At 54.1% G+C, this 22,117-nt stretch overlaps 4 protein-coding genes across 4 annotated transcripts; all 4 read right to left on the reverse strand.

The window, feature by feature from the left end:
- Positions 1–536: 536 nt before the first annotated feature.
- J4E84_001566 (uncharacterized protein) lies at positions 537–12,630 on the reverse strand (the record flags this gene model as incomplete). The annotated part of the gene is made up of 3 exons (XM_049384198.1): positions 537–631; positions 686–12,530; positions 12,586–12,630. The coding sequence occupies 3 exons, from the start codon at positions 12,628–12,630 to the stop codon at positions 537–539; spliced, it is 11,985 nt and encodes a 3,994-aa protein (XP_049247554.1).
- Positions 12,631–13,456: 826 nt separating this feature from the next.
- On the reverse strand, positions 13,457–13,840 carry J4E84_001567 (uncharacterized protein; the record flags this gene model as incomplete). The annotated part of the gene is made up of 1 exon (XM_049384199.1): positions 13,457–13,840. The coding sequence occupies one exon, from the start codon at positions 13,838–13,840 to the stop codon at positions 13,457–13,459; it is 384 nt and encodes a 127-aa protein (XP_049247555.1).
- Positions 13,841–14,935: 1,095 nt separating this feature from the next.
- Positions 14,936–15,748, reverse strand: J4E84_001568 (uncharacterized protein; the record flags this gene model as incomplete). The annotated part of the gene is made up of 1 exon (XM_049384200.1): positions 14,936–15,748. The coding sequence occupies one exon, from the start codon at positions 15,746–15,748 to the stop codon at positions 14,936–14,938; it is 813 nt and encodes a 270-aa protein (XP_049247556.1).
- A 4,767-nt stretch (positions 15,749–20,515) lies between these two features.
- Positions 20,516–21,544, reverse strand: J4E84_001569 (uncharacterized protein; the record flags this gene model as incomplete). Its single annotated transcript, XM_049384201.1, has 1 exon — positions 20,516–21,544. The coding sequence occupies one exon, from the start codon at positions 21,542–21,544 to the stop codon at positions 20,516–20,518; it is 1,029 nt and encodes a 342-aa protein (XP_049247557.1).
- Between the last annotated feature and the right edge of the window lie 573 nt (positions 21,545–22,117).

The following is a 22,117-nucleotide window of genomic DNA, read 5'->3' on the forward strand; positions in this document are numbered from 1 at the left end:
TCAAGAACAAGCATATCGAGTAAAGAAACTCATAACCTCTATCTAACACCTCACTAATCCTCTCACCCAGTCCACCCAACCAGTCTCCCATCAAGGTCTAGAGAGACAACCCGGGCCTGCACTCCCAGATCATCCTCTTTCCCATCCGTTCGACCTAGCTAGCTAACCGGGCTTCCTGCATGATCCTCATCTCATAACCTCGTGAAAAAAACTCCCTCCACTCCAATTTTGAACTAATACTCTTACACAGAGAGAAAACTGAAAAAAAAAAAAAGATCGAGCATGATCATCAATCACTACGGACTCTTCCTCTCTTCTACCAAATGCTCATTTCGAGTCCTTCGCGCCCTAGCCTCATCTGAAAGGGTATAGTTCATATCCCGGTACACACATACACGCCCCTTCCTGCGCCTGCAATGCAAAGAAGATCGTAATATGTAATCATCGAAAGTGCGATAATCGTGAGGTAAAGAGGCCGTTCGTTCGTCGTTTGTGAATGATTGAAGGACTTGTTTGTGACAGCGAGCGGGGTGGGTTTAGGCGAAGCCAAAGTACTCGCCACCAGCTGTCATGGCGGTGTAAAGGGCCTTGCGAAGATCTTCGTACGTTTCGTACTCAGGGAGGTCGAGTTCTGTCAGATTTGTTAGCATTGGGTTGAGACAAAGGGTAGGGGGGGATAGCTTACGGTTGAAGCAAGTATGGCTAGATGGCAGACGATCCTTACTGCCGTAATCGCGGTGGATGTTGAACTTGGAGAAGCCGTTCATACCCTCGAGCTCCTTGAAACCATTGAGCGGCACCTTACTTGTACCAGTGACGAATTGAAGCAGCTTGGCTTGCTCTTCCTTCTCGAACGTTCGGACAGCGCGCCAGAACCACTGGATCTGTGGCGAGGCAGCCGTATAATTGTGGTACTCAGTGTTGTTCTTCCAGTCATCCACATTGATGTCAGGCAGACCAGAAATAAGAAGTTCGAGCTCCTGTTCGCTAAAGATGGAGACGAGCTCCGCCGGAACGATATCGTGGAAGCCCTTGAGGAAGTTCTCGAGCTGCTCTTGGACGGCGCCTACAAGACGGTGCTCAGTGATGAGGCGGACGTACTCGTGCTTGTTATCTTCGGTGACGGGAATGTTACGACCGTTTTCGATGAGGTCGACGGTTTGCATCTCTCCAAAGGCTTCGACTTCAACCGAGAAGGTTTCCGTTATAATATCCGTAATCTCGTTGTGAATCATCCATTCCAAGGACTTATAGTACTCAAGGTCAAGCGTCTCCATATCCTTGAGACTGACCTGCTTGCCCATGATCTGCTTGTAGACCGCTCGGCTGAAATGGCAGTCGAGGACGCGGCCTTCGTAAAGTGCTTTGCCGATGATGCGACCAATGAATTTGAAGAACATCAGATGCTCAGGGTTGATCGAACTAAGGCGATTGGGGTGGAATGTCGTGCGATCGGAAGCGACAGGTACAAAGAGAGCGTAGTCGGCGTTGAACATCTGTCGTGAGATTGACTGGAACCACTCGCGGGTGACACCACCAGCGTCAACACCTTCCTCACCGTGGAAGCGGATGCTGAGCTTGCCGAACTTCATCTCATCGGCCGACTTGAAGTACAGCGACTTGAAAGAGTCTAGGAAGACTTGGTCTCGACGAACAGAGAGCTGGAGCGGCTGGTGTTGTTGTCGGTCGCCACCTCGCGAATGGAGCTTTCGGTTGAAGTAGTTGCGCTTGTTGTCGAACTCCAGCACCTTGGAATTCTTCACCAAGAGAGAGAAAGTTCCGCTCATCAACTTGGGGTTTTGGCGGACAAGATCGTTGAGAATCTTACGGTGCTCTTCAGTGAAGTTGAAGAATAAGTTCTCCATCCTGCTCTCAGGTGGTGGGCTAGACAAAGCGAACTCTTTGGGAAGCATCTTGGACAAAGGCATGTCCTTGAGTGTGGTGTTCTTGCAAACGACCATCAGACTCTCAATAAGCGGAAGCAGCGTAGTAGCGATGTTGAGCATGTTGCCGCGCTGGCGGATGACAGTGAGACATTCGCTAAGCTTTTCCCAGAGGGGCGCAAAAGCAGAGTCCTCGTATAGGGTCAAGAGGATGTCTTCCTTCTGAGCGGGCTCAAGTGCCTCTGCAGCGGCCTCAGGCTTGTCCTTGCTATCGCGCGACGGGTCGAAGAGGTAGTCGAGCGCCGTCAAGGCCCTCAGCAGCTTGGTTTGGTCGGAGCTTGCTGGGGAGAACTTGGCAAGAGCGATGCCTTGGACGTCAGTAGGCGAACTTGCCTTTGAAACTTGAACCGTCAAGCTTGCAAGATCCTGAAGTGTTGAGCTAGCAAGATCCTTGGCAATACCAAGCAATTCTTGACCGAAGATCTCTTTGGCACCTGGGATGGGCGAGAGGTTGCTGATGACCGACAAAGTCTCCTGGAAGACCTTGCTGTTGCACTCCCGAGCAGCCAAAATCTTAGCGACGAGTCGAAGGTTGGCTTCAGGTACATCGGGTGGTGTGAGTGTACGGTGCTTCTTCTTGTCCTCTTCGGCCTTTGACTCGTCAGGCTTGGAGGTACTGCCCTCGCCCTCAGTAGCGGTATCTGGCTGAGCAGCGTTCTCGGGAGCAGTTGTCATCTCCGTATCTTGACCTTCTGGGCGAGTCTCCGTGGTTGTGGTATCAGCAGGCTCATTGTCAGTAGTCTGACCCTCCGCAGAGGCCTCTGCCTCCTTCTTTGCGTCTTCAGCAGCCTTCTCCTTCTCCTTCTTGAGGACTTGAAGTGGTGCCGTGATGACCTTGAGCAGTGATGTTAATTGCTCCATGATGGTAGAGCTCTCAACGATAAGCTTACGGTCCAGCAAGGTAAGGAGCGCATTGACTGGGTACTTGTTCGCCTTGCTTTCCTTGGCTTTGCCCTTGCGATTGGCACGATTCTTGAAACCGACGCCAGTCTCGTGCTCGGTCAGGAAGAACTGCCATACGGCAGGGTTTTTCTCAGTCAGCTGGGTAAGTGTGTTGAGACATTGCTGAACGACCATGAGTGGAGAGACATCGGCGTTGATCGATAGGGCGCCATTCTTGCGTGAGATCTTCGGAGTCTTGTCGGCTGGCTGCTGAGGCTGCTTTGCTCGGATAGACAACTGAGCAAAGCTCTTCTCAACTGCGTTCACATCGGCGCTACCGTCTTGAAGAATGGAGAGCAGGATGCTAATGACCTCGGCACGGTTCTGACGGTTCTCACAGACATAGCGGAGGATGGAGCTCAGGCTACCCTTGGCGCTGCCCTGTTGTGGGATGAACATGAGCCTGAGGAGCGTGGCAACGCCTGCCTTGTCAAGCATTTGAACGCAAGGACGCGTCTTCTTCTTCTGTGAAGGGTCGTCTGGCTGCGCGCGGCGATCACGTCTATAGCCGAAGTCGTTGAACTGGTGTAACCGGCGATCACCTCCCATTGCTCGAGCTTCCGCAGACATGTCAGGTGGAAGTTGGCGCAGAATGCTCTCATCGGTGTCCATAAGCACAGCCGCTCGCAGATTGGGGTCCAGCGACGCGAAGAAGCTTGCAGGATCCATGTCTTCTGCCTGTGGAGGGGCAGCGCCAGCACTACTTTGGTCTCGACGGCGGCGCTCTTCCCGCTCTCGGCGTCGACGCTCTTGCGCCTCCTGTGCAAGCAACTCATCTCGGATCTCTGGGGGTAGAGCAGCCAAGAAGTCTGGGTTGATGTCTGTAGGTGCTTCACCTGCTGGACCTGCCTCCTCGGGCGCGACCGGGGCTTGTGCTTGTGTCGGGGCTTGCGACTGCTGCTGCTCTTGTCGTCGCGCTTGAGCCCGTTGTTCGGCTCTACGTTCAGCTACCTGCTGCATCAAGACTTCTTCGCGCAGATCCTCGGGGAGAGCGTCTAGATACTCGGTGTCGATGCCCAAGTCCGTAATGTCATACTCATGACCTCTAATCGTTGTTGTGACTCGCGGTGCTGGAGGCGCAGCAGGTTCTGCAGGCGCGGGCTCAGCCGCAGCGGAGGCGTCGGCGGGCACTGACGAGGACTCTCCGACCTCAACGCCCTCCATGGCTTGCGCTTCAGGTGCAGTTTCGGCTTCAGTCTTTGGCTCGCTTTCTGCGGGTTCCTCTTGAGCTCGGCTCGCAGCCTCAGCAGCTTCACGTTGCTGTCGCTCACGATCCTCCTTCTCTTGCGCCTCACGCTTCTCGCGCTCTTCACGTTCCTTCTGCTCTTTCTGTTCCGCCTCTTCCTTGAGTTTGCGTGCGACCTCAGCCTGGCGTTCTTCTAGACGCTTCTTCGCCGCTTCCATAGCAGGAGGAACCATGACCTTCAGAATGGAGTTGACCACTCGCTGGCTCTTCTCTATCGCACCAGGACCGAACAGGATCCGGGCTTCTTCCTGCCAGCGCTGGCTGGTGTACGCCTTGACGAATGATACCGCAGAATGTGGGTCTTCGCGAGCAGTGCGTGATGTGTACGACTCTCGCATGCGAGCAATATCGCGTCGCATCCCGCTATCGAAGGGTGGCATACCCATGGGATTGGCGAAAGAAAGGTGCAATGCGCCTCCGTGCTGGTGTATTGTCGGGCCAGTAGTAGAGCTCATAGCGTTCAAAAGATTGCTGATGAACGAGACTGGGCTGTCGGATTGGCTGAAGACGCGGGGACCGCGACCTTCAATGGCATGAACCCAGTCGCTTTGACCTTCGTTCCGCGGTAGACCATCTCGTCCAGCAGAGCGACCGCCTCGCTGAAGCAAGGGGTTGATGCCGTCGTCAGTAACACGAGGACCAGCACCTGGGCGATGCGAACGGTAAGCTGGTACAAGAATGCGATCACCCGGCCCTGCGGGAAACATCCATGGGCTGAGGCGGTGGGTGTGTCGAACGGCAGGGGCTTGAGCGTCTTCCCAGCTACCTCCCCACCCCATCTCGGGCATAGCATCGTCTTCATCCTCCATTCCAGGATCGTAGTGAATTTCTTCATCGTACTCCTCTTCTTCCTCGTCCATATCTAGTTGGGTTAGCGACCGTGATAAGCGTTCTATCCTATGAAGCAACGGACCTTCTTCCGCCATCTCGTCATCTAAGAAGTCTTCGAGATCTCCACCTTGTTGACGCATTTGTTCAAGAAGCTGAGGAGGATCAAGAACAAAGCCGAGCGCGCCAGGGCCCATGTTGCCCTCGCCGTTGGGACCACCTGGGAAGTCGTCCTGGTCGTCGCTCCAGTCATCTTCTTGATCTTCAGCGAGACTGGCGTTCTCGTCATCACCAGTGACTTCCTCCATCGCATCCATGGCCTCATCCATGTCGTCCATATCGTCATCACCTCCATCGTCCATGTCATCCATGTCATCTTCGTCGTCATCCTCATCGTCTTCTGAATCGTCATCAGAGTTTTCATCAGAATCAGAGCCCATTCCCATTTGGTTGCCATCGTCGTCAACCTCGATCTCGACATCGATGTCGCCGGGGAGACCTTCGATAGGACCCATACCGTCAATGTCCATACCCATCTCCCCAAGGATCTCCTCATCGTCATCGGAAACAACATCGTCGTCACCGATATCAGCCTCGTCGTACTCCATATCATCCGCATAAGGATCGTCGTACATCATTTCCTCGCCCTCGTCGTCTTCAGAGTCTTCGTCCGATTCCGAGTCACCAGTTTCGAACATGCCGAGCGTCGAGTTGCGGAACAGATCAGGCGTCTCTTCGCGTGTGTTATCAACGAGATCGTCGTCGGATGCTGTGGAGATCTCGTACTCGTCGGCAGAGTCTGGGGCTGAACCAGTATCATAGTGCATGCTCAGATCCATGGCTACGTAGCAAAGCCACTTCAAAGGCTTGAGAATGTACTTAACCACTCGCTTAGCATTTGGGAAGTTGAGATCAATGTCCGAAATCGCTGTTGTCAGGATGGTGACAAAGTTCTTCTCGTACATGATCTTGGCCATCTGCTTCAGGTTGGGTGTCAGATCGGCGTTCTGAGTAAGCATCTCTCCATTGGGACGCTGCGACACCATCCTACTAAAGATGTCGGCGATGCTCAACAGACGAGAGTACTTCATGTCGAGTGGTTCATCCGAAGCGTTTGCATCCTTGAACGCCTTCAGAGCATGCTCAAGGACGAACTTGCGTACGAAAAGCAGGTCTGGCTCAGTTTCTGTGTATGGCGACACTGGTACGTCGGTTTTCGGTAGAACGAACTCTCCCGTTTTATTGCACAGTGAAACGATGACGTCGATGGCGCAGTTCGATGTCGCCAGCTTCTTCTTGAACGCGAGGTCGCCTTCATGGCTCAAGCTACCAATGGGCACCACGTTGTTGAGAAGGTAGTTCAGGACACCAGAGCGAGGCTTTGATGGTGTCACGGTGTAAGGGTCTGCCTTTCTGGAGAAGTTGATGAACTCAATCTTCGTGCGGTTATAGCTCTGCAGAAGCTCAGCGAGACACTTCAAGATGAAGCAGCGGTAGATGTAGATTGGGTGTGCTTCAGCCTTGAACACAGGCTTCTCGGGCTTAGCAGACTCTGTAGGTGCGGTAGCCGGGGTCGTGGTGGCGGCGTCCGAGCTCGACTCTTTGCTTGCCTCTCCTTCAGTTGCACCCTCTGCGGGCTTCTCTGCAGGCTTTTCCGTAGGCTTAGCAGGCTCAGGCTTATCTTCAGCCTCCTTGTAGGCTAGCAACTCGCAGAGAAGGTAATGGATAACACCATCGGGGTTCTCAACTACAGGCACCTTGAGATCTGAAGTCTTTGTTCGCTCAAGGAACGGCTGCTTAGGCGCTTCGCTAGACTCCTTGGGTTTATCGGCCTCAGCAGTAACCTCTGAAGACTCAACAACACTTGTTGGCTCGATTGGATCAGTCGCAGGTGGGTCGGTCTTCTTAAGAATAAGAGTTTGCGGTCGCTGATTAGGATCGAACCCCTTAAGTTGAAGCTTCTCGTTGGTGACTTCCACGAAGATCTCGGGCGCACGGATGGCTAGCGCGTACATCTGGCGAGTGTAGCCAGTAGTGTCTGTCTGCCTTCGGTCGCGCGACTCAAACATCTGCTGGATCTCGGTACGCATGATTTGTCGAATCATCTCGTCGTCTTCAATCATATGACGAAGCACAATCATGAAAGCGCTACGCAGGCCTTCATTGGTGATACCAGCGAGCTGCTTTACCATGAGGAACAGACGTTGAATGTTGCGCTTCTCCGCAAGACGCGTGGCAATCTTACGCGTACGAGTAAGCATGGCTAGCACTCGTGTCACAGACAGAGCCAGCGACTCATCTTTGCCGATGCGAGGCAACATCTCGATGATTGCGTTGAAAAGCAGATCCTTCTCCTCGATACTGACGATAGGTTGGGGTAAATCGTCGACTGTGGTCTCTTCCTGGGACTCTTCTGTCGGCGGAGTCCATTGGACTTGATGCGGAAGTTGATCCTCAGCCAGTAGTCGTTCGACGATAAGCAAGACCTGACCAATCCAAGGTGATGAATCCTCCGGAGACTGATCTGGGAAGATTTTGATGAAGCCCAACAAGGTAGTGAAGTGTTCCTTCAACTGTTCAACAATAACGTCATAAAAATCCTTTTCTTGAAGCACCAACGCTAGGAGATGGGCCGAGGCTGCTATCTTCTTGCTCTGGGTTCGGAAGTCGTCTTCACTCTGCAGCGACATGAGAGACTGTACAAGCATCATACCGATCTCGGCACGCATTTCGGGTGGGTCGGGCGCTTTCGAAACGGCGGCAATAATGAGATCTGCCAGTTCAAAGGTGACATCGTCGTGCGAGTTGAGCATGTCGAGACATCGATCAACGAGGTTCTGGCGGAGCTTGGCTCGCTGCTCATCCAGCTGGTCTGTGGCAACAAGCTGGGTCGAATTACCGTTAGCCATCCGCTTCTGATAAGCAAGAGCGTCCTGGGGCGCAGCGGGTGCTTGGCTTGACTGATCACCGGGTACGGGTGTAGTAGACGTAGGCGCCTCCGACTCTGCAGTCGAAGCGTCGGCGTCTTCCATGTGGACGGACTGTGTCTCCGGGTGCTCAGAACCATCTTCATCCCGCGTTACTTCGCTCCCTGTCATGCTAGCGTCGTCTGGGTGCTCGGGAACCACCACTTCAGCTCGACTCGGTGAAGCGGATGGCGGGCCTCGCGCTTGGATCTCATACTGCGGTATAGGATTTCTCGAGGCACTTGGACGGATTTGGTTCTTGCAATACTCCTCCGCCATGTTGAAGTTGTCGCAGCATCGATACAAGGCTTCTTCAGCAAGACTCTCCTCGTATCCCTTGTCTTTCAAGCGTGGTAAATGGTCTCCGTTTCGGGCAGTCCAAGGCTTGATTATGGGCTTGCTACGTTTTGGAATCTTGTCGATGCTCTTGTAAGCTCCATGCTCACCTTCGCACTCGAGAACAGATTTCAGTATGTTGACAGACGTCTTCACCAACGACGTAGTAGCCTTATCCATGAGGTCAGAATTCCAGATCTTTTCCACAGGCACGATAACGGCATAGCGTATCTCAACGAGGAACTGAGCAGTCAAGAAGTGATCAGCCCGCTCCCGATCACGATCCGGCCGGGTTTGCATCGATGACGTCTGTGGCGACTCTGAGATGACTTTGAAGTTGATGATCTGGGAGAAGAAGGCCAGAATGATCTTGATGCCTCCGAGAGAGAGGTTGAGCACTCGCTTTGACTCCTCACTAGTATCATCTGCCTGCTTCTGGGTGATCTCAAGCGCCGATTCGTAGAACTGGTTGAGGATGTTCGCCAGAACATCGAATCCACCGAGGTTGCGGAAGGACACAAGCAACAGCGTCAACGCTTGCGATCGATCGAGATTTACCTCCACGATAAGCTGTGACAGCGAAGTAAGAATGATGATCCAGTACGCATAGCGGTCCTCAATGATCTCTGACTCCTTGGGACCTTCGTACTCGAGCTGGTCAATGACTGCCTGGGCAAGCTGGTCTGACACGACCGTTGCACATTGCCTCTGGTAAGCCTCAAGGCTGCGGCGGAACAAGAGTAGTTTGCCAAGCGACTGAAAGAACGGTGCGACTTCCATGGGTATCCTACTAAGCAGATTGCGGAGAGTTTGCGTGTTCTTGAACTGTGCACTGTTCTGGCTTGGAGCCGTAGTCTCAGAAGCTGATCCAGAGGCAGCAGCGTCTCCGTTGGCAGGTGGTTCGGTCGCACTGTTTCCAAGGCGGAACACGTTGTCGGCTTCGTCATTGCCGAAACCAGAACTGGTGATCCGCGTCTCCTTCTCCCATTCTGTGGGCATGTTGCGCTGGAGTAAAAGCTCTTCCCAAACACAGCTTCGATGCAGCTTTCCGAGACTGTCCACAAGACGTGCGTACATGTCCGCAAGATTGACTTGACTAGAAACGTTGTGAGAGGAACGGGTGGTGTACATCTGGCTCTGGAAGGTCAAGGTCATGGCTCCGACGAGGGTATGGGCCGACACTAGTGCTTTGACGTATTGTGTACCTTGCTGCATGTGCTCTGGACTCTGGGAAGTACCAGTGCTTGTGAAAGGTGCGAAGAAGGCTTGCTTGCCGGTGTGATTGAGGAGTGGTTGCAGGCGCTCCAAGGCCACTTGTGTCCGCTTGATCAGAGAAGGCACCGCAATATGGGGCTTCTGCTCAACGAGTACCTGGACGACATGGCCAAATTGCTCGCACATGCTGCGATACTCGCTTGCTTTTGGGTCTAAGCAAGGGAGACTGGAAATGTCAAGGATAGAGTCTACACCATCAAGCTCGACGTATGCAGCGCACATGGCGTGGTTTGAGAAGAACCCAGAGAGAAAACGGCAGAGTACGCGGATGTACTGACCGGTGGTAGGGCCCTTGGTGCTGTCCTCAGTCTCGGTGATATGACTGTAATCGACTGGTTCATTAGCAGTCTCATCAGCATCTTTCATCTCCACATCAGTGCTTGTGGTCCCTGATGCTTGAGCTGTACTTTGCTGCGAGCCTGATGCAGAAAGCGCTTGGCGGCCGCCTGCCACGGTGAGCTTTCCAGCAGCATCCTCAGTCCAAAGCTTGGCTCCTACACCTTCCTTCTCGGCCTTGTCGGCGCAAAGTTGGACCACACGCGCGATCAGCTCGCTTAGACAGGCAAGAACGCGTGCCTTGAGAGGCGGGTGATGGCGCACTAGCTCATCGAAAGAGTTTCCGATCAGGGTAGGCATCTCCGTATCAGCGTCAAGAGCTTTGATGTGAGCAGGGCTCTCGAAGATCTCGAAGAATCGCTGGAGGGCGGTCGATGACTGGAACAGCTTCATACCAGCTTCAGCCAAGCAGATACCGTCGAAAGCCGGGGGCAGGGTCGAGATGGCTTCAGCTACAGGCAAGATACCCTCGGCAAGTGGCTTTCCGCCCTCCCTAGGAGCGTATGTCGTTGGTGTTGAAGCACTGGGGTCATTGTTGGCTGCAGCCGTCGATTCTGAAGCAGGCTCTCCCGCGACTGTCTCCAAGAACGCATCGCTCAGACCTGCCTCGGCGATGACTTGGTAGCTAGTGGGTTCATTGTTGATGAAGCTGGTAAGGATCGTGACAGCCATGCTCCAAACAGTTGAGCCGAACGTCTTGGCGTTTGATAGCACAGTGCGCAAGCTGCTGAGCAGCTGTTGTGAGTCAAGCAAGTTTCGCATCAAACGATCGAAGTTTCCGCCTGTATGCGACATCATGTGGTTGAGGAACTTGAAAAGCCAGCGTAGACTCTGCTGGTGATAGAACGGAATTTGATAATCAGTAAGCTGAGTCTTGTACTCCTTGGGCATGCCCTTGTCCTCCTCTGCGAGCTTCTTGGAGGTGTCGACCTCGTATTGCATCAGATCAGCAATGATTTCGAGCCCCTTCGCGGCCACGAGGGCTGAGAAGGCGTCTCGCAGGTTGTACACAAAGGTATCAAGGAAGTTGAGAATCTTGGGGTGGTTGCGCTCTGCCTTTGCTGTACGCAGCTTGAGGACATCGACAAGAATTTCCAGGAGCCCCGCAGCCACCATCTGCTCACCAGTGCGTGTTTGAGACGTCGGCAGAGTGTTCAGCAGAGAGAACAAAGCGTCGCGCCACTCGTCCTCCTCGATATCATCCGGGTTACCAGTTTCCTCGCCAAGGCCAGCGACCAGCTTGCGCACAACGTAGAACAACACACCGTGGTTGACGTTGACACTAAGAGCGGTGCAAACATCAGCCGCTTTAGACTTGTGCTTTGCAAGGGCCTCGAGCGCGCTCATGGTATATGTCTGCAGCTCCATCGAAATGCCAGTCTCGCCGTTTCCAGGCGGATGGACGAGCTCAGAAAGTTGGTAGGCAAGTTGCAACCGGCGTGGTTCGTCTGCATCTTGCTGACCCAGCTTGGCCATAAACTCCTTCTCGACGTGTACGTAACCGATGTTCGCAATGGACAGTAGGCGGATGGCAACTGCACTGTCGCGCCCTGTGCGTCCCTCGTTGAACATCTTTGCGATGCGGAGCTTGTGGAGGAATTCGTAATGCACCGTCTCCGGTAGACTTGCGAGTCCTTCCTTTATGAGGTCGTGTATGTCGGTCTTGTGTACCTTGTCCGCTGACAGCTGGAAAGTCTTGGGCCCGTTCGTTGTATTACTGGGTTGTCCGGGAGTGAAGGCAGGTGTACTCGGCGAATCGGTAGCGGGTGCAGGCTGGGGCTGTCTCGGTGTTCGGTTGGGTCCCATGCTGGACGTCCTCCGTACGGGAGTCGGCGTGGTGGGCGCGGGTGCCTCTGTAGATGCCTGCTTGCCGCTCTCTGCTTCGGACGAGGGGGTGGGCTCATAGTACGAGATGAGGACGCCTCCGAACTCCTGCTTCATCGATGACTCGGACAGAGAGTACAGAGCGACTAGGTCGGACGGACTGACCTTATCAGTGCTGCCAGCGCGGTCCTTGCCCTTACCTGCTGGAGTGCCAAAGACAGGGACGGCTGTCGCGGGGCCCTTCGCGAATGGGCTAGCCAGCTTCTGGACCTTGTCGAGGTTGATGTTGTAGTGGCTGGAGAGAAGCGACGGGTGCAGGGTGGCCGGGGCCAAGCGCATGCGTGCAGCAGCATAGCGCTGAGCGAGGCGATGGCCTAGACGAAGCGTGGCCTTGAGGAGGGATGTGGAGGTCGTGTTTAGCAGCTTGTCCAGGCGCTCACTGCTGGAATACAGACTACGGTTCCCGCAGTTCTCCAAGAGCATCCGCGTGAAGTTGAGGATCTGCTCGACCAGCTCGCGATCGCCATCCCGGGATACGTGCAGGGTATCCAGGACGGCATCGGTCGTGGTTTGCTCGGAGCTGGTGCTTCCTTCCTCGGCATCGCCCTTGAGCAGCAGCCGGCGCTGGAAGGCCTGTGTCTGGGGACCGTCTACCAGGCCATATTCCTTGTTGAAGAGCTCGAGGATGTGGTCGAAGCGGTTCAGGGCGGGGATCCAGTGATATGCGTCACCGCGGGGAAAGGGCCAGTGCCTGGGGAACGAGGCGAGATGTGCGGGCAGCTGGAACAGCGGTATTGACTCGGTCGCCTTCACAAAGTCTGCTATCATCGGCGACTACGCGCTGTGTTAGCAGTGGCGAGGGCGGGGAGCGCGGGGAGCTGCAGCTTACCAGAGTCGACTCATGTCGCGATGTAGCCTGTTTCTTGATCTTCATGTTTGCGCCGGGCGCTCGGAAGACGAAGCTTGCTCACATGCAAGCTCTATGAAGCCGGTGTCGAGCGAGCAGTGGTTGCGTGTAGGCGGTCGGATAGCACGGCGCCGTGTCCGTGGCGTGAGAGGATGTCTAGAGGCAGGCTGCGATTGCCTTTACCGGAAGCGCAGAAAGCCAAAGTGGCTGCGGCTTTAGTGGAGCGAAAAGCGGGGTCGTGATGATGTATGTCGTCGGTGGGTCTGCACACAAAGGCGGTCGCCGCGAAATGTTGCGATGGCTACAAGCGGGCGGGTTGGCGGCGGAGAGGCGTGGGTGGTGGGTTGCTGGTAGATTCCACGGTGCAGGCGTGGATCTTGGGCAGCTAGTTGGGAGATTTGTGGCAGGGTGCAGGTGCCAACCGTGAAATAGCGGGAGCCTCTGTGTCGGCAGGCGGGTGGTGGGTGAGGTGAAGGTGTTGTTGGAGCTCCAGCTACGAGCACCGCAAGTAGCAGTTTCCGCAATCATGGAGACGTGGTCCGTGCCCGATGATCCAAGCTTAGAGCGTCACGAAAGCGACGCGCTGTCGTCACTCTCTCTGCAGACGGTGACGAGACGGTATCACGATTGCGGTTGCTGGGCCTGTTAGAACGCTCGTACATTAATTCATGGGTCCATTACACTGACATCCGTCGTCCCATATAATTTCCGATAGCAGACATGTCACTATCTCACCACCGCAAGGCAGTATGCAATCCGGAGACGTGATAACAATGTTATATATTACTCAACACCGCTTCATCAATCACAACACGACCGTCGCCACAAGTTCCATACCATGTCTTGGTATCATCTACCAACCCCCCGTCCCACTCGCCGACTCCTCCCTCTCCCTCCCCTTCCCATCCACCAACCTAACCGTCTCCTCCAACACCAGCAAATCCCTCTCAATCATCTCCGCCCAGTTCTGAATATCCCCCACCTCATTCAACTTCTTCGTGCCGCCCTGAAGCAGTTTATCCCACTCGGCAGTCTGTTTCGCCAGCGCCGCCGTCTGCTTCGCTAGCTCCTTTTCCTGCTTTGCGATTGCCGCAGAGTTGGCGTGCAGGTCGGCGGTGCGCGTGCGCATCTCGTTGTCGACGGACGCGCCGACGCTGGCGAGGGATGCCGTGACGGCTGCGCGCGCTTCGGTTTGGCGGCGCTGGGCTTCTTCGGGCGTGGGTGGTGGGGAGGGCATGTTGGGTGTGTGGTGTTTGGTATTGTCTGAGAGACGGTGTTTAAAAGATCTCGCGCTGGTAAGTAGTGTAGTAGTTCGTCTTGATGTGATAGAGGTAGGAGAGTGTATGTGCTCAAATGGTCCTCGCAGCTACTCTCCCAGCGAATGATCGTCCGCGAGCTACTGCGTAACTCCACCATGGTGGCAGACTACCTAGTCTCGCTTCGGCTCCTCTTGGTATGCTGCGTAACATGGTGATTGGCGATTTGCTTCTTCTGCCGGCGCCGTTGGAGGCCGCTTCTGGCTCACTGCGTGATGGTGTAACGGGGCTTGATGTGAATGGCCAGAGGATATGCTCAATCTATGGTTACGACTAGCATCAGGGCACTCTCTAATCCCGTACCTTTGTCTGCATCTTGTACACGTGTACAAGGCTAGTATGCATGTCGTACGGCGTGACCATGGAATTCTACGACTGGGCGGCGGGGCGTCAGCTGTCGACAGCGATTTGGTTTGATAGCACACTGAACGTTGCCTTAACCCAGATAGTCTCTCTTCTTTGTGATGAAAGGGTTGGATATCCTTGTTCGTGCGCCTTTAGGCTCGTAGTATGATATGCGCTTGGGATTGATGTCATCCAGGTACCTTCAGCTTCTCATGCTGCAAGTTTGACGAACACATGTTTAAGAGAATTCTGAACAGAAAGAGGGCGCAATGAAACTTCCACGCATCGAAGTTGTCGCTTGTGTTGCCTTCTCACAAAAGTGGTGGCTGAAGCCTGAGTCGTTGCGGCGATTTATCCAAAGCGGGGCAGTCAGCGGGGAGCATTCGGGGCAGTCGGGGCAAGCGACGGTGCCATAATCAACACCTTATCGTAACTTGCCTATCTGGGCAGCGTAGTCATCATCATCAAGTATCATAAACGAACAGACATTAACATAAACATCAGAAAGGCAGAATTGATCTGGGCCCAATTCAATCAAATTCGTAAGAGAACACTACAATCCAAGAAGAAAAGATAAAAGAAAGTAAAGAAGGTCATAAAAATCCCCCAAGTGATCCAGCCACACATGTATCCACCCCCAAATCCCATCAAGCCAGTCCCCAGATTGACCCTTAAGCCTCAATCTCCTGAGCAGCCTGCTTAATCGCCTCCTGCATCTCAGCGTCCATCTTTGCAGCCTGCGCCTGCAACTCAGCGTCTCCAGCCATCTGCTCCGCCTCCCTCTTCGCATTCCTCGCCTTGATCTTCGCCTGCACACCCTTAATCTGCTGCACAAGGAAAGCCACGCCCTCATCCGCGCGGACACCATATGTCAAGTGCGCAGGCAGCACGCTCAGCGTACCGAGGCAAACAGCATCGCCAGGCTGGCAAATGATCTTGACCTTCTCCTTGGGGAAGTTGGGGATCTGGTCCCTGTCCTGCAGCTTCTGGGTGTCGCCGTACGTGACGACACCGGCGATTTGCTGCATGACGGCGGGGTCGAGGCCTTCGATGGCGCGGTGGCAGACGGCTGCGCCTTGGGAGTAGCCTGAAGCGACGATGACGGAGTCTGGGCATTTCTGCGCCATGCTGTTGAGGGTGTCGGCCATCATGTTCTTGGAGCGTGTGTCGGTGCCGCCGGGGAGGACGTTGGTGCCGATGGAGGCGGCGTAGGGGATTCCCTCGGTCGCGACGGCGTCGGCTCCGAATTCTTTCTTGAGGCCGTTCGAGGTGGGCGGTCCGACGACGGTTCCCATGTTGCCGATCTCGGTGGAGCCACGGGCGAAAGCGAAGAGGACGTCTTTGCAGCCGCCGCGGCTGAACTCGCTCGAGCTGGATCCTGTGCCGCCGATTCCACCACCAAAGAGCTGGCGGCTCTCGACTTCGATGGGGCTGGCGGAAGCGAAGCCGGCAAGGGCGGCGATGAGGACGGATTTGGCGTACATGGTGTTGACTGGTGGATGGATAGGGGGAAGTGGGATGAAAGTTGAATCTGCTATTGACAAGAAGATAGAGAAGAAGCGAAAAAGGTAGGAGCGAATGTAAGCACCGGGCCTGTGAACTGTAGTGTTGATGACAGTGTTGACTGATGATGATCTCCAACTGAAGCCGGCGTCCTACCTTCTTATAATCCTAAGATGTTCGGCCAGGCATATGGCCAAGCTCAATCTACCCATGACGACGATCAAGTCGAGAAGACAGGGCATAGTGCCAGGCACCGCCAAGGTATCAGTGGGCTCATCGATGAAGTGGAAACAACCGGTAACTAAGATCGCAGCCGAGGAAGGTGTTCGTCGACTCGACACTGGATTGGCCAACTCTGCATCGGTGTATTGCAAGGACAACAAGCCCCAGTCATGCGACTGCTACCAAGTACTGCCAAGTAGGTTGAGTTCTCATGAGAGTCATGGTGGAGATGGGGTACGGAGGAATACCAGTCCCACTTCGAGCCGACTCGACTCGAACAACCTGTACGGTCAACCACTCAGGACCTTCAGGTGATCCGACTACCGAAAAAGCACTATCATCATTCATGCGCTTGGACTTTACTTTTTAGTCACCCCGGCTGATCTTGCTACAGGGCAGTGCCCCACGCGAGGATGTTCCTAGTGCGTCCGCAACGTGCCTGCCGTGCCTCGGTACGCTGTGAACTCTGCTGTGAATCATTGGCCATAGTGACGTCCGTCTCCGAGCTGTCAGTGTAGGAGGTTGAGCTGACAAGAAAACGGCTGTCTCGAAAAGGCGGAATGACTTCATCGCAAGCAATGCGAGGAAAACTCTCGACATAGGATGCGATTGGGCAGTCTGCGGATGGAGGTATTTCTGCATGATACTGCGGTTTTGCATATAGCGACGTTCCTGTTCGTTGTCAAGAACGCTTCCAAACGCAAATAAGCTTTCGCATATTTGCTGCCGTTGCTGGTATAGGGCTGATCGACGTCACGGGAGCGTCCCGTTATGGACCGTGTGCTATTTTAAATTCGCCTGACGCTCTTAGCTGTTTCAACACCCAACGTGATACAAAAAGCAAGCGCACCAAAGATGGCCAAACGCTGGCAACGCCAGCATCGCAACTTGACCGTTGTGAACGGAATGCGCCGCACATGGAAGCCATGCCTTCTTGCCTTTGACTGCGACGTCTGGTGACGTTGAAAATCTTTTCACAAAGGTACTCCAATAGATGGATGTGTTTAGTGTGTGCGATAATGGCAGACTGGGCATGTAAGACGAGCTTCGCCTCCACCCACGACAATCTGCTGTCAGGATGCTGCAGGCGATGTTGATGCAATCTGTCCAAAGGGTGCTAGCCATCGCAACACCCTTGGTGCACGACTCTATACCCTGCTTCATCCTGCGGACGCCAAAAACGAACAGTTCTTGGGAGCAAAAGAAGCAGGTACAGCATCAGCCATGGCAGGGTGTTGCCGTTGTTGATGATCTTGGATCTTGCGATCGATGCTTCCATGATCTTTCTGCAACCCCATTCATCCGCATCACCTGCCCGCGCTGGATGACTCGCAAGGAAGGCGCGATCGTTTTAACCTTACGCCTGGTATTAACCGTTGAGTCGCTGAGTCGCTCCAATCCTGAAGTTCTGGCAATATGACTCGGAGCGAAAACGGCATTGATTGTGATGAACATGTCGATGCTCGCGTTCGCTTTTCCAGACTGTTCATCTCGCTAAGTGCGGCGCGCCGTTGTTCACTCTGGGCCTGGAGCCGGGTCGGGTCGACATTGACATTGCACAATCTTCGTTGTCAGGTCTATTGCGGTCAGTGCCGGGGGTTGGAGTCATTCGAGAGTCGTTGTAAGAAAGTTGTTGGGGGAAAACGACGGTGCCACGTGGGTGCCAGAGGCGGAAAGTTAGAATAACGACATCAACCGGCGCGCGGTGGTCAAAGCGCGCCGTCGGGCAAACCTTATGAGATGCGCGTTATGAACGAGGAACATACACCTCTACGACTCGTACGTGTAACCGTTGGAAAGAAAGACGCGCCATAGACTTCGGAATGATCGATACGAAGCAACCAACCTTGCGGAACAGGGATGGTTTCCGTCGGAAAGCATCCCACTCCCAAGCCTCGCGATAACGATAGCGTATGATTGGGCGGAACGCACCAACAACCAAGAAAGATACCTCTACGCAGCAAAACACTTATACAACTTTCAATCAAAACTTAAAAAGAAGAAGAGAACAATTCCGACCTCCAAAATGCACGACCCCGTCGCCTCAGCAAAAGCCCAAGAAGCAACCCACCAATACACCTTCCGCCCCGCAACCCCCGCCGACATACCCTCCCTGCAATCCATGATCGCATCCTCACTCCGCAGCCTGGGAAAAGGGTACTACACAGACGCCGAACTCGACGGCTCGATAGGCTATCTCTTCGGTCCAGATTCCGTTCTCATCAAAGACCAGTACGTATAATTCCAATCATAATCAATGGATGAGAATAAGGCGTCCGTCATCAACTATCATGTCATCAAGCATTATCCATTTGCGGAAGAGAGGGGAGGGGGATATGTACCCCTCTTCTCCACATTGCCGACGACCAGATCCGGAAAACTTGGTAGTTGGTAGTGGAAGGGGAAGAATGTAAGAGTAGTAAAGTTGATGATCTCGCAAACAGAACATACTACATCCTCCACCCCCTCAACCGCCCCCTCACAATCTGCGCCTGCGGCGGCTGGTCCTTCCGCAAAACACTGTACGGCGGAGACTCCGCGCCCTCTCCGCTGCGCATGCCAGAAAAACGCGATCCAGCCGTTGACCGCGCGAGCATACGAGCAATCTTCACGAGTCCGCAGTATGCGCGGAAAGGCCTGGGCACGATGATGATGCGGTATTGTGAGGCGAGGGCACGGGAAGGGAAGGCCGGTGAGACGGACGGGTTTAAGAGACTGGAAATGGGGGCGACGCTTAGTGGAGTGCAGTTGTATGAGAGGTGTGGGTATGTGAGGAGTGGGAGGGTGGATGTGGTAACGTGTCCGAATGGGGAGGGGATTCGGATTTTGCATATGACTAAGGATTTGGATGAGGAAGAGAAGATAGATGGGGTCTGAGGCAGGGCTGGGAAGGGGAGGGGGGAGTTGGTAAAGTGTAGACCTAGAGATACATTCTGCGAACCGACACCCCTGCCATGATTATGGTGCTACGTATTCGCCGTTAGCTGTGAACGAGATCTAAGCGAAGACGTGGTACAGTACACGGCGCAATAATGACCCGTGATAACGTCTTTCATGCACGCTGGTGAGATGCGGTGATGTGTTGTCAAGGAAGCGTGAACCCTGCCGCTTCGCGTTAGCGGATGATGGGGGCCTCGCATTAAGGCACCCGATCGGGCGTATCTACTGCTTGTGGCGCTATGGTGCGGTCTTGATTGGGGTATCACAGGGTAGAGCAGGAAAGGGAACATGAACAAGGCGTCTGGTGATATGTATATGAAGTAGGCGAGATCATCAGGCTGTTCGAGTATACGATCTTTGGTTCCTTCTGCGTGAACTACGCGCGACTCTGCGTCATTGCTACACCGACGAAATCTGGAAGAAGAGTTGTACCCCACGAACGATATCACACACCGCCAGCATGTCCGATCCCAAAGCCGCCGCGTTGTCCACGGCCGTTGTCATCATCACGGTACCATCGGGCACGTAGTCCCGCCGTCGACGTCCATTCGACAAAGCCAATACACGTGGCTCATAGCGACAGTGCCTGTTAATCAAACTTGCTCATTGTCGACGAGAACAGTCCTCCCGAGATCGCAAGTACGCGGGTGTCCGGGGAGTTTGAGTCTTCTCCGGTCAGGCGGTGACATGTGAAGTCCCTAAATCTGCCACGAGAACGCGAAGGCCAATAAGAAGAGAGGCAATTATCATCACCGGACCAACAAGATACCTACCGCTTCGATCCACGCGGTCTGCCAACGGTACGGACAGCGAGCGGGGCGAAGAGCATTTGGACTGAAGAAGAGGTCTAGATGGAAGCGCTGGCAGGATTGGGTAGCGGCAATAAGAGCCATTGCGGCAATAATTGACGACGCCGAAGTTGGGTGCGAGTATGTCAGTCACGGCTTCACTTGAAGCGGCAGGAAGCAGAAGTGTAAAGCACTTTTTTTTGGAGGAGAGTAACTAGGATATGTTATCGCAAGAACGCACCAACGCAATGAAACCGAACGCATCCGGCTCCGATGCCAATACCAATTCCGCCGCATCCTCCCAATGACTCTCCATTTTGTCGTAATTTGATGAGAAAAAGATTCAACGCAAGCAGTGCACATGAGTCCATGACGCGTGTTCCAGAGTTGCCTTCCAGTTAGACTAGAAGCCAACAACGCAAGTCATGACAGCCAGGGTATCGAAGAGTGAAGTGGGGGCTTTGTGCTGTGTCGTCATAATCATCGGCTGTGTGCATGAGTCGATTCGGATCGATTCGTCTATGTGTCGTAACTCCAAATCCCAAGGACGCGAATAACTCCAAAGGAAGCCAAGGCCCAGAACATAAAGGTAACAGCCGGTATCTCACCGGGAAGGAGATCGACTTGGCCACATATAGCTCGGTGACAGTTGTAGTAGCTAATAGTCACATTGGTTGGAAGCTGGACGTGCGCCAAATCGATGCGAAACCGGAAGTACTCCAAAGATGAAAGCTGACCTGCAGACCGTGATGAAGCGTGAGTGTCATAGCGGAAGGCTTTGTGCGTGGAAGGAGGTTGTTACGACTCCAGGAAGTCATCCATCTCCTTCTCCAGGCCCTTGTTCCAGAGGTACTCGTGGTCTGGCTCGATATGGTAGTCGACGGGGAGGTAGACGTCTTCCATAGTGGGGATCTTGCAGACTTGGTCCATGGGGTACTGCTCGATGGCGGGGAGCTGGTTCCACATGAGACCCGGAGGACCCTCCTCGCGGGGAAGGGGAAGGAAGCGACCAACACCTGTCTTGGCTCGGTCATCGCCTTCCCACTTCATCTCAGCCATTGAAGGCCACGGAGCGATCTCGTCCTTGCCGTTCTCCCAGTCGTTGCACCAGATGGTTTGCTCACCTAGAGCGCGGCCGTAGTTTCCGATCTCTTCGAAGTTGCCTTCTAGACCGCACCTAGTGAGTGTCTTCTGGACGTCAGAGGAGATGGGGGAGGATACGAAACGGGCGTCTTCCTTGCTCTTGACCTGGTTTGCGAGCTTGTTCGCCTGCGATGCTAGCATGGCCTCTTTGTGAGCAACATAGTCGCTCAACTTCCACTTTGAGACGTCAGAGTTCTTGAAGAGTCGGCGCATTGCATTACGGATCATGAGGAACTCTTGCTGGACCTGTGCGTCGGGGGACATCCATGTACGCGAGTTGCGATAAGTACCCGCACCACCACCTCCTCGACCGTTGTAGCCAGCTCCAAATCGATTGTTGCCACCGAACCCACGACCAGGAGGACCATAGACACTCGGCTCGTTGTGTTGCTTCTGTCCGCGCTGATAAGGGTTAGTGTAGCGATCTACGGTGTCCCTGCGGAGATCAACACCACCGCCGCTGATGGCCAAACCGTTGAAGTTGAGGTTCTCTGGGCTGATAGGGCTATTAGGAGTCTCAAGACCATCACCGCTGGAGCGGACGTCAGAGCTCTCGTCATGAAGGGTATCACCGCTAGAGTCGGATGTCGGAGATGTGACTTTGGTATCCTGGAGTTCTGGTGCAAAGGCCTTATTGGGTGTCGCGACTGAGTCCCCAGTTACGACTTTGATAGGATCGACCATAGAAGGTGACATTGAACGATGCCTGATGGGGTGGTGTGGGAAGAAAGATAGGCGCTGAGGCTGTGCAACGTTTCAAGCCCTAGAGGTAAAGGCCGACGGTATTCAACTTTGCGTGAGGCTGTAGCGTGTAGGTGGTGTGTGGATGCGGTAGAGAGCAGCGATGTGATGAGACTGTAATTTGTAGGTCTGATAGAGCCAAGAGTGGTTATGGTATGAGCCCAAGCGGGTACGAGAGACTAGATCAATCTAGGTACTCCGACTATACACGAAGTTCAATTAGCAAAGATTCACTACACGTGCGCTGGTTCGGGTCAAGAGACAGCGTCACCGCCTTCGCGATGGTGGTCGATACAAGTTTGCTGCCCGAACACTTGGTTCGCGGGATGAGATAGATAGCGCAGAATCTTCGGTCATCTGCGGGAGACCAGTAGACGAGGTTTGAGTCGACACCGCCCCGAAGTTTCGGAGAACGCGGCATCGATATGCAATGTGTTTGTCACGTACCTGAGAGTCTGGGCCTTGCAAGTGCGGGGTTTACAAGATACCTAGAGAGATAGTGAGGCGCCAAGTTGT

The sequence above is a fragment of the Alternaria hordeiaustralica genome, assembly GCF_023758085.1.
Source record: "Alternaria hordeiaustralica strain BMP 2776 chromosome Unknown scaffold_2, whole genome shotgun sequence".
Classification (NCBI taxonomy): domain Eukaryota; kingdom Fungi; phylum Ascomycota; class Dothideomycetes; order Pleosporales; family Pleosporaceae; genus Alternaria; species Alternaria hordeiaustralica.